General features: G+C 36.1%; 1 protein-coding gene across 1 annotated transcript; it reads left to right on the top strand.

The window, feature by feature from the left end:
• The first annotated feature begins 7,324 nt into the window (after positions 1 to 7,324).
• LOC135142050 (probable cytochrome P450 6a19) lies at positions 7,325 to 9,341 on the top strand. The gene is made up of 3 exons (XM_064073703.1): positions 7,325 to 7,493; positions 7,550 to 8,899; positions 8,949 to 9,341. Exons 2-3 carry the CDS (start codon positions 7,558 to 7,560, stop codon positions 9,110 to 9,112), a joined length of 1,506 nt encoding a protein of 501 aa, XP_063929773.1. The 5' UTR covers positions 7,325 to 7,493; positions 7,550 to 7,557; the 3' UTR covers positions 9,113 to 9,341.
• Positions 9,342 to 12,937: the final 3,596 nt, after the last annotated feature.

Below are 12,937 nucleotides of genomic sequence, written 5' to 3'. Positions count from 1 at the left end.
CTTTCAATTAAACGCGGGAAGTAAAACATGCACAGTACTTATGAATTAATTTTATCATTCAGGTCGCCTGTGAAAATAAGTTTTCGATAATTCATATTGGGGCAAGTTCATAAAAGTAAGCTGAAGAATTCTATTAATGTGAAATCACAAAGTCTGCTCGCCGAATCTTTCTCCAACACCCATAAGATGACAGATCAACAAAAATATTATTTCGAATTGTGTGAAGCATTCCTCAGTGTCGATATTGCTTTATCAAAACTGAATAACCCCAAGCGATGATCATTTATTAAAAAGCATACCATGAAGTCAGCTCCCGATGAGAGTATCTTAAGAAAAAATTAAGTGGACAAATTGTTTCAAAAAAACAAAGCAGGCTGGCTAATCGTCAAATTATAGGCGATAATCTAATTTATTTTCATGTCGATCAAACAACTGATTCATGTGGACGTTATATCACAAATTTGTTGATTGGAACTTTGACCAGTGAAAAATTTACCAGTTCGTATTTGATACGCAAAAAAGCTTTTGACAAGACAAATAATTCCAGTTGAAAAAAGCATATTAATATCAGCTGCTACATAACATACATGTGTAAAACTTCGTCCAACCTAAAAGTATTTTTTCCTCGCTTAATCTATGTTACATGGTGTAAATAGAGTGGCTGAGGAAATCAGAAATTTATTTCCAATAGTAAATGATTTAGTCGATATTGTTAAAAAACGTTTTCGTAAAACACCTTTGAGAGTACAATTTTATCGCACTACATTGCCCAGTTTACCATTACTTGCACAACCTGTTGTAACTAGGTGAGATTCTACTCGATCCACAGTTTGTATACTGAAGGTGATGAAAGAACTGAGATCTAAAGATGTTAAGGCTTAGGGAATAGTCAGTAAGGTCTACCTTACATGACCAATTACATTTAAATAAAGTGGGTTGGTATCTGTCGTCAACTTTTAACTTATTCTGTACTGTTACGAAATAAACTCATACGCCACCCCGGTACGACGCCAATGGGTTTTTAGTATGTTCGGCGCGGTGACTCATCATCGGTGACGGCGGCGCCCGGATAAAGAAAAGCGGTCCACCGGAAGTGCGAGAAGTCTGAATGGTGGACTTTAGAACAACCTTGAAGGCGGCATTCACGATCTTTCAAGAAGAAGAGTATGGCTGTTTAAATAGGGACCACTCGTGAACAAGCTGGTCAAGCTCAGTCAAGGAGAGAATAATTAGAGTGTAGTTAAACCCATTCCTGTCGAGTCGGAATTATGCTGTACATAATCGCTCCATAGTTAGTCGTACAAATTAGTACTGCTGAGAAATACATTGCTGAGCTTTACCCACGCCGATTTTAAACACTCGTAAAACGTAACATTACAATGGGTGAAAGCTGTGTTCATCAATATAAGTCGGAGACAAAACATTTACAAGTTACGAACGAAAGCTATGTTGCTCCAACGTGAAAATGCATCGTTTCACACTTGTCTCGAAGCGTCTGAAAAAGCGTCTCAATTAGGGTGCCAAATATTGCCGCATACTCCCCCGATTTGGAACCCTCTGATTTCTATTTATTCAACAATTTGAGGAGTATAAGTTTCGTAGCCATGTAGTACTAGGTCTTATCACCGTTTTGTATACTTGTTTCTTCGTCTGTCGTATTACATTTTTGCTTCTAAGGAACTTGTTTAGTCTTCCTAAGTTCATACTGCCTTTAATAATGCATTCTTCTATCTCTTCTTTCATTTCGCTCTTATTTGTGATTACTACTCCTCGCTTATTGTTCTCGTTACGAACGTTAAGTCATCTGCAAATGCTAGATTCTGGTGTCTTTTATCATACATATATGGTGCCTGATCTATGGATCCGCTTCTTCTAATTATTACCTCCAGTGCTAGATTGAAGAGTGGTTGACATGGGGTCTCCTTGTTGTAAACCGGGGGTTACTTAGAATGGCTGGGATAGTATTCCATTACTTCTTACACGGTTTCTTGTGTTTTCTATCGTCATTTCAATAAGTCTAATCATCTTATTTGGTATTTCTAGCTTTTGTATGGCTGTCAGTAATTCTTTCCTATTGATTGTATCATAGGCTTTCTTGTAGGTACATGTTAATCTCTTGCTCGTAATGCACTGCTTGGAGTTCTTTTAGTATGAACATTTGATCAATGGTTGACCTGTTCTTTCTAAATCCTGCCTGGTATTCTCCTACAGCTGATTCCTTCTATTTATGCATGTAGCTAGTATCTTGTAGGTTACGTCTAGTAGGGCTATTCCGCCGTAATTTTCGCATTTTGTGTTGTCACCTTTCTTTAACAGCGGGCACAGTACCGCTTGTTCCCATTGTTCCGGTATTTTTTTGCTTTCCCAACATTCTACTATCAGTCGCCGTATTTCTTGTACTAATTCTTCTCCTCCATACTTCAACATCTCAGGTCTTATTCCATTGCTGCCTGGAGTTTTGTTGTTCTTCATTTGCTTTAGTATTTTTCGGATTTCTTGTACAACTGGCTCGCTTATTTCGTTCTGGTGTTTTCGCTATCGTTATTGAATTCGCTTATGTATTGTCTGTGTTCTGTTCGTTTAATAGTTCTTCGAAGTATTCTGCCAATGGTTTTACACTTGCTTGCCCGTCTCCTATTAAATTTCCTTCTTTATCTTCGCAATAGATTACTTTTGGTTGATAACCTTTCCTCTCTCGTTTGACATCTTGGTTCTTACAGAAGTTTTCTTAAATCTGTCTTATCTGTCTATGTTCGTACGTTTTTTATTTCTGCATATTTTCTTGTAATTTCTTCTTTCTTGTTGGTACTGCTTTTGATGTTCTTCTTTTCTTGTTCTCATGTACGTCTCTCTTGCTTTTCTTCCACTTTCTAATGCTGTTTTACATTCGTCATTAAACCATTTGGCTTTGTTCGTGTGCCTTGTCTTGAATCCTATCACGTCTTTTGTGGTAGTCCATATATTGTTTTGTAGCATTTCCCATTTTTCTTCTAGCGAGTTTGTCTTTCTGTTTTTCTTTATGCTGTCTGTAAGTTTTTGTACGTACTGTTGTTGTATGGCCTCTTCTTTGAATTTTCTTAAATCTATGTCTCGTTGTGCCCTGTAACTCGCTTTTAACTAGTGTACTCACCGTATGTCTGAATGTTCCGGAGTTTGTTTCACTTTCCCAATTCTAGGACTATAATAATTTTCCTTATACTCGTAGACTATAAAGAAAATCATCACTCAAATATGTAGTTGCAAGTAAAGTCAATCAAAATTTCAGTTTTTATTAAACTTTGTACAAACGTTATTTATGAATATTTAAAACAAAATTACAGCAGTTAGAAACATGATGAACCATTAGACGCAGACCATTGTACAGAAAATGTTGCCTACATTTTCTGATACTATTTGAAACTGTTTTCTGTTTTCCACATTCTGAATTTGCTTACTTTTTTCTCCAAGAATTGCTGAGAAAATGTTTCTTTTATGTGCATTTGATCTTTCTATGTATCTTACTGCAACGCTATGTTTTTCCAACCCCCGTGACGTTTTAACTGTGAGGAGATCTGCACCACAATCTGATAATATGGTGGCAGAAAACCTCCTGAAACAATAACCAGTATATTCCTCTGGATGAGCAAAAGTTGCATTAGTTTTCCGCACATTTCTAATAGGCTTCCGCATATTTTCAAACGTATCAGATCATATTCGGCTGTTTGGGGCATTTTTTATTTTGGAATGAGACGAAAAACCTACTGGTTAATACTAGTGGGGCGCAATGCAATGTATTTTTGTACAAGTTGTGCCACATTTAGGCCTAGAATATTTCCAGATGTGACAAAAAAATTTTCGTGCAATTTTCGTTTTTGTGTTCAGTAATAATGCTCGAAAGACTTGGACTTCGTCAGTTATATTTTCTGTAAGTAAACTGTCAAATTCTTCCATTCTGTAGGCACTTTCAGTTTCACTTATAAGTAAAACCGACTTTTTGCTGGTTATAATTCATGTATTCATTCATCGTTAATGGCCAGTGCGATTATTAGTGGAAGAAATAAATGGTGGTCCTGAGAAGGACCTGGTAATGCTTGATGGTGATCCACTTTTTATTCTCACGGATGTTTGGTCCTTGCCACAACGATCCCACATTGTTTATTGGAACAAAAATAACAGCAACTTAGAATGCTACTACCTTTTTACGATAAATGTCGAAAACCTTGTCCTTGACTAACAATACAGACTTCAACACGTCGCAACATGTTTGCACGGATACGTAAAACTCCAGGAGTTCCACAAACTGCAGCCACTTCCACTCGTTGTTGAAGCTCTTCCATACTTTCTGGACACTGTTGATTTCCATAAACTAACTGTTTCATCCAACCCCACAGACACAAATCAAACGGAATGAGATCGAGTAAAGGCGGGAGCCAAGCTACTGAGGCGTTTCTACCGACCCACTGGTTAGGAAAATGGTTATTTAACCATTCAGTTATACTATCCTCAAACGTATTTGGCGTTTATGACTTCACACCAATTTGACTCCCATTATAATTCAATAGGCCGTCACAACCGGAAGTCTTAAACCCGCTCACTGATACCTACCTGAAAAGACCTTTTCTGGTAAAAGCACAGGGCAGGACTGAGTTTTGCATTTACCGACAACTGCGCCTTTCGAGTTTTTTATTTTAAGTAAAAACAAAGTAACTTTGTACTCAATCATTTTTTATTACAGCACAACTATTTACTTATTAACTACTACTGCTTATTTATTGATCGAAATAGTCACTGTCATCATCACTCGACTCTTCTAACTTAATAATTAACGGTGTTATCAACCGTGCCCTGTACTGGTCTTCTTCTTTTGTGGAATGTCGTACACAATTGGCCCACATTTCGGCAGTTATTTTGGAAGCTTCTTCCCTAATTATGTCAATTGTTGCACTACTAAATTTTGGTGCCGTATTATTCCTTCTTATATTATTTTTCATTTGCGACCAGATTAGTTCGATGGGGTTAAATATACAATGGTACGGCGGAAGTCTAATCACCCTAAATCCACGATCTCGCGCCATAGCATCTATTTTACATTGTTTCTCAAATTTTCGAGTGTGTAACACTTCTAATAATTGTGTCAAATTCGCTCCGAAGCCAGGTAGGTACAAGCATTAAGGATTATATTGTTTGAGAAGTATTTCTTGGAAGTGGTTAACGACTTAAATCCGGTCCCTTATTATTTTCGGAAATTCCGTTATTTAAGTGTATTAAAAGTATGTTTGAGACGTTATCCTGTTACTTTTCAACTTGAGTTTGCTTTGAAAGCATTTAAAACAGTACACGTGTGTCAATATGTCGAAGATAACTCAAATTAATTTATAGATTAAATCTTTTCCTGAATTTATTCTTCAAGAAGGCACTGTGTTTTGTAGCTTCTGCTACAAACCGCATTTCTACTTACAAATATATGTTTTTGGGATCACCGGCAAAATTTTTTGCTACAATATTTCGAAAAGTATTTAAAAATAAATTGTTACAAAAATACTAATTAAATGGCCTGTTATTATTTTTTTTTATTTATTTGTCACTATTTAATGTAAGACAATAATTTTTAAAAATTTTAACAAACAAAATTACTCTGAGTCCGGTCCTTCGCGTCTCGACCGTCCCTGGCACGTGGCATGGTTTACATTTACTAAGTTTTATGAAGGGTCGGCTGTAAAGTACTTTAAACGTCAAAGCCATAAACGCCAAATATCTTTGAGGATAGTATACTAACCTAGCAAAATGTAGTGGTGCTTTATCATACAAGTATACTATCCTCAAACATATTTGGCGTTTATGACTTCACACCAATTTGACTCCCATTATAATTCAATAGGCCATCACAACCGGATGTCTTAAACCCGCTCAGCGATACCTAAGACCTTTTCGACGTGCCAGGGACGGTCGAGACGCGAAGGACCGGACTCAGAGTAATTTTGTTTGTTAAAATTTTCAAATTTCAAAATTTCCTTACAGAACATGATTTATACTTTGAAGAAAATTACACAAAGACACAATTATTAGAAGTGTTACACACTCGAAAATTTGAGAAACAATATAAAATAGATGCTATGGCGCGAGATCGTGGATTTAGGGTGATTAGACTTCCGCCGTACCATTGTATATTTAACCCCATCGAACTAATCTGGTCGCAAATGAAAAATAATATAAGAAGGAATAATACGGCACCAAAATTTAGTAGTGCAACAATTGACATAATTAGGGAAGAAGCTTCCAAAATAACTGCCGAAATGTGGGCCAATTGTGTACGACATTCCACAAAAGAAGAAGACCAGTACAGGGCACGGTTGATAACACCGTTAATTATTAAGTTAGAAGAGTCGAGTGATGATGACAGTGACTATTTCGATCAATAAATAAGCAGTAGTAGTTAATAAGTAAATAGTTGTGCTGTAATAAAAAATGATTGAGTACAAAGTTACTTTGTTTTTACTTAAAATAAAAAACTCGAAAGGCGCAGTTGTCGGTAAATGCAAAACTCAGTCCTGCCCTGTGCTTTTACCAGAAAAGGTCTTTTCAGGTAGGTATCGGTGAGCGTGTTTAAGACATCCGGTTGTGACGGCCTATTGAATTATAATGGGAGTCAAATTGGTGTGAACTCATAAACGCCAAATATGTTTGAGGATAGTATACCATATGCGAACTCGTTCACCTAGAGAATAGAAGTTATGGTAGGTCAAGAAACACTACCAGTGGCGTACATAACACTTTATATTTAACGTCTAGACATTTGTACCACTTATGAACGTAAACTTTACACGATGCAATAAATGTTATTGTGAGCAGTTCCCAATTTTTTTATTGCACACATTTCGAAATCTCCCTGTATAAAAACAATCTAGCATAATCAAAACACAACAGATTAACACAATTTACGTATAACGTCGTTGGTCACATCATTAAATGTAATATTATTATTACTATTATTATCATCTTCAGTTAAATAGATTAGCCGGATAAACCCAATTTTTACTTAAAAAATTCTGTAGTCTTCAACAGTTTTTGTTTCTTTTTCTCCATTTTTTTCACGTTCTTTGCGCTTTTCTGCACCAGATTTATGTTTATAATAAGTACTCACTTTATAATAATTATAATTTCCTTTTATATTTTCATGGACTTCAATATTACTAAAGATGACTCTTTTACCATTTTGTGACTATAAAAACAACAACAACGTACGTATAAGTCCCTAAATATAATTCTCAATGCGCAGGTATTCGGTACACCACAGCTGATGTAAATAACACCACACACAAATGAAATTAACCTTGAACGTTACTCTCTTTACACAATTACAAGATCACCCACCGTTGTGGATGTGCTCGTTAGCAAGTGGCCATTCAACCGTACTTATGTTTTAAATAAAAAAAACTAATACTCCCGTATGTTTCTGCATGAGGTGCCAGTGGTACTGCAAATTCCCTATAAATAACCAAATACTAAAAAACGTAGTAAGTAAAGAATCACATCATTATTCACTATAATTCATTGCTTGTTATCAATGCAGAATCTGAAATGGCCCTCGTTAGCTGCGGCTTCTGTAATTTTCTGGCCGCAGTAACAACACTGACGATCATCATAATCACATACTATAAATGGAGCTTCCAGTACTGGCGACGCCGAAACATACCCTATTTAAAGCCTAAAATTCCCTGGGGAACATCATCCAATCCACTGAAACCAAAAGAATTCATCGGTTTGCGTCTGAAGCGTCAATATGATGCAATGAAAGCCAGAGGGTGGAAACACGGAGGACTTTTCTCCCTCACGCGTCCCATGTATCTAGTGCTTGATTTGGACTACGTCAAAAATATTTTGGCGAAGGATTTTCAGTACTTTCTTAATCGTGGATTCTATTACAATGAAAAAGATGATCCCCTAAGTGCCCACCTCTTCGCCATAGGTGGACAAAAATGGAGAAACTTGAGGACCAAACTAACACCAACTTTCACGTCTGGGAAGATGAAGATGATGTTTCAAACGCTGGTAGACACTGTACCGAATCTTATAAAAACAATTGAGTCAGATTGTGCTTCACAAACACCTATTGACATCAAAGAAGTTCTAGGATGTTTTACTACCGATGTTATTGGTTCTTGTGCTTTTGGTTTGGATTGTAACACGTTTAAAGAAGAGAATTCGCCGTTCAGAGAATATGGCCGTAAAGCTCTGCTTATGTCGCCATTACTAATGTTAAAATTAATATTTGGTATGCGTTTTCCTAACGTGGCTAAAAGTTTAGGAGTAACGACAGTACCTAAAAATGTGTCAGCTTTTTTCATGAAAGTAGTCAAAGATACGATCGACTACAGAGAAGCGAACAAAGTCACTCGTAAAGATTTCATGCAGATACTTATAGACTTAAAAAATCAAACCAGTGATGCTTTAACAGCTGAAGAAGTCGCAGCTCAGTGTTACGTATTCTTTTTAGCTGGCTTTGAAACATCTTCCACTGTTATGACTTTTACACTTTACGAATTAGCACGAAATCCCCATTTACAAGAAAAATTGAGACATGAAATTAACACCGTTTTGGAAAAACATGATACCAAAATCACGTATGAAGCTATTCAAGAGATGAAATATATGGAGCAAGTGATTAACGAAGCTTTAAGAATGTACCCTCCACTTTCCCTTCTTAACAGAAAATGCCTCAAAGACTATAAAGTTCCTGATGAAGATGTTATTATCGAAGAAGGTATGTCTGTTACAATATCGGTCCTGGCCATACACTACGACAGGGAGTACTACCCGGAGCCTGAGAAATTCGATCCTGAACGATTCAGTGAAGAAAACAAGAAATCGAGACATCCCTATGCTCATATTCCTTTTGGTGAAGGTCCTAGAAATTGTATAGGTAAACAAATGAAATACTGTGTTGTGTTGGTTGAATTTTGAAATTGTAGGTATGCGGTTTGGTTTGATGCAAACCAAGGTTGGGTTAGCAACTCTGTTAAGACACTATAAGTTTACGGTTAACGAGAAAACTCTGGAACCGTTGAAAATGAAAGTAAACACGATTATAACTTCTGCGGAAGGTGAAATTTGGTTGAGTGCTGAGAAAATATAAATTTCTGAAGAAATACGAAATACTGAAGGGAACAATATTATTTACAACTGTATTTTCTACATGTTGTTGATACATAAACTTTGAGAGTGATAAGTTTAATGAGCATTAGCTTATCTTTATAGTATATAAAGCTGTTATAAGTAAGTACTAAAAATTTCTCAGACGGAAGCTTTAAATACAATTGAAACAGATATTTTTGTAAAAGGGGATTATAATGCTAGTTGCATTACATAATTATAACAAAATTATATAGCACTCTTATATAATATCATTGTTTATAATATTTTTACCTTGTTATAATGCACTGTGTTACAGTGTTAAGTAAATAATTACTAGAGAGCGGATTTATAAACACAAAAAAATTAAGAATAAGCGCTTAAATAAGCACATCATTTTCAATAAAAAAGTTTTATTTTAAGCCAAGAAGCATTAAAAACATAATCTATATTAATAAAAATGAATCGCCGAAATGTATGTACGCTCATAACTTCAGAACGACTGCACCGAATTCGACGATTCTTTTTTTTACATGTACCTTATTGTCAGGACAAGGTTTATATGTAAGAAAATTTATAAAAAATAAGACGGCTAAAAGATAAAAAAAAAATTAAAACTTTTGCATGGGAATCACCACTTCGAATGAATTTGAATAGTTGGCGTTCCTGACGGACCTGTCGCCTAACTGACGTGTTATACAAAACTATTTCTTCCGTGCGATTGTGAAAAAAGTATTATTGCATTTCAAATCGTTCTTTGTTTTTTCGTAAAAAAAAACGTCGTTTATTTTAAGAAAAGTCTTAGTTAAAGTGAATTTAGTTACACATTGCGAAAGTGTCTTATTAATTTTGATCTGCCATTCTATTTACCTATGTTCACTTTGTTGGTTTCGACAAAACTTCAAACTTTACCGTTATTCGAGGATTTAATTTGAAGTTTTCAATATTTTAAAATTCTCAAGACAAAATTTACAGATTTGATTGACTGTGAAAATAATTCTGTGTCGTTTTATGAAGTTCATTACAATGCCGAGAAGACGACAAGCTGACATAAGTCCACGAAGTCAATCAAATGTGCAACGAACTACCTAAGGTGCAAATCGCGATGATTTATTTCAAGGGTAATTCGGATATGGAAGTTGATCAGCGTTGTGCTCATAATCAACATCATAATCAAACATTGAAGCGAGACATTGGACGGTATGAATAAAACTGAGCAGATACTCATATTCGAAGTACGAAGTACCTACTTCATTATTACTCTTATATACCTGAGCATCTACCCGATATACTGTGTATCTCCCCCGACACAAATTGAACATTTACGCGTTTTGTGAGCATTTAATCTAAAAATGAGCATCGGCGTGGCAAATGACTATTTGTCCTTATAAATGATAAATTAAATGTAATATATTTTTTTTTCCTTAAGAATATAGAGTTAACAAAGTTAGTTGAGTTACAAAACTCTCTTTTGCTCCACGTTGGCCACCAACGAGCGATTTTCATGATTTTTGTGAAACTTTGCTGGTTTTGAATTTGAATTTTCTGTCCTCGATAGTTGATGCTCAGCAAGAACCACGGGAAGGTCTGGAGCAGATCTCGCTAGGAAAGGAGAGGGCTAGGAATTGTTAATGAGGGATAGAACGTTATACAGTACAATACAACGGAAATACAATACAGGTACCTACAATCTAGCTACAATACAGAATACACTACAGATACAGATACAATTCAGATACAATACAAATGCAAAGTTAGTACCCAATACACCACTGGAAGAAATTGCACCAAAAATTGAGAATGTTGCAAAATGAAAACCCAAGCAAGCACACCGATGGAACTCGGGACGAAATCTATTGGTCGCAGCGCTCACACGCCCAAGGGAGAACGCAGCCGCATAAATCCAAGGTCGTCTTACCTCATTCTCAAAGAACGATGCAACCCAGCGTCTAAGGGCCAAAAGAACCCCCCCAGGCCAAAGCGTCTGACGACATGGAGAATTCAAACCCGGAACCAAAGAATGCACTGTTGCAAAATTAATACCCAAGCAAGCACACCGATGGAACTCGAAACGAAATCTATAGGTCGCAGCGCTCACACGCCAAAGGGAGAACGCAGCCGCATAGATACAGGGCCGACTGACCTCATCCGTTTAGGATGATGAACCTCATCCGTTTAGGATGATGACCCAGCGTCTAAGGGCCAACGAACCCCCCCAGGCCAGAGCGTCTGACGACATGGAGAATTCAGTCTCGGAACCTAAGAATGCACTGTTGCAAAATTAAAACCCAAGCAAATGCACCGTGAAAACAAAGCATTTGCACCACTGGAGCTAAATTGGCAAGACCCAAGTTAAGTTAGTAACACATACAATATACAGTACAAAATGCTTCAATTACAAAAGTTACAATATACAAATTTCTCCACGTTTGCCAACAAAGAGCGATGACTCTGCTCGCTCGTCGCTGTTGCCCAGCAAGAACCAAACAATACGAGGAGGTCTGGAGTGCGTCTTGCCATTAAAAGAGAGGACTAGGGTTTGATAGCATGGGTGAAGGACACCGTATTTTGTAAATTTGGACGCCGTAGTTTAAAAATGATGCATACGGTATTTTGTGAATTATGAACGCTGCACTTTGTATATTCCAAAGCCGTACTTTATCAGTCCTGAATGCATGTTATTAACAACATATTTCAAAAAAAATCGGGCATTTTTGGAAAAATATCCACTTTTCTTCGTGTTCACAGCACGTAACACAAAACATTTTCGCTAATATTTATTAACAATAAATTAGAAATTCGCGAACACGTGCTACTTTTAAGCCAAAACGGAGCTCCAGTGTTGCTGCTACCATACCGGAATCAAAACTAAACACAGAGGATGGAAAAATTGACCTTTTATCAGGTAGCTCACGTGACAGAGACGTCATCGTACGTCACGATGAGATTGCAAAAATTATTTTTCATATTTTAGATCAGAAACTGTACATTTTCGGGGTTAATTTAACAATGTTTAAACAAACTAATTTGTTTTTGCTAACCTCGTGTTCTTAGGAAGATGGATTTCGGTTTAATTATCATATATTGATTGTTATCATATTTAACATTATGAATTCTATTAATTATGTTTAAATTTTATTTAATTATATCGCAAAAATGTATAGCTTTGACCCACCAACTTCAATCGTTTCGAAAATTTATCCAAAATGTAAACATTGTCGACCAAACGAATCACGGAATCCGATAAATTAAAACTGAAGTCGTACTTACCCTGTTTTCGATCCTTTTCGGAAAAATATTCATTTTCGTCCGTGTTCACAGCATTAACACAACAAATTTTCCTTAATATGTATTAATAATAAAATTGAAATTCGCTAAAACGCTCCACTTTTACGCCAAAATGACGCGACGGTCTTGCGGCCATCCAACAGAAATTAATACTGAACACAAAGGACCGTAAAACGTGACCTTTATACAGGTAGCTCACGTGACATTGACGTCAAGGTACGTCACCATGAGACTGCAAAAATTATTTTTCATATTTTGGCCGGGAAAATGCACATTTTCGGGGAGAATTTAACATTGTTTAAACAAATTGATTTGTTTTTAATAATTTCGGGTTTGTAGGAAAACGAGTTTCGGTTTAATTATCGTATATTGATGCTTATCATATTTAAACACTATAAATGATATTAATTATGTTTAAAATTTATTTATTTATATCGTTAAAATGTATAGCTTTGATCAACCGATTTCAATCGTTTCGAAAATGTCCCCAAAATTTACACAAAGTCGAGTGAACGAATCACGGAATCCGATAAATTGAAAC

Source organism: Zophobas morio, unplaced genomic scaffold (genome assembly GCF_036711695.1).
Source record: "Zophobas morio isolate AGI-343-1 ecotype UQ-CSIRO unplaced genomic scaffold, CSIRO_AGI_Zmor_V1 ptg000046l, whole genome shotgun sequence".
NCBI lineage: Eukaryota > Metazoa > Arthropoda > Insecta > Coleoptera > Tenebrionidae > Zophobas > Zophobas morio.
The sequence above is the reverse complement of the archived record's forward strand: the minus strand, read 5'-3'. Positions and strand labels throughout refer to the sequence as shown.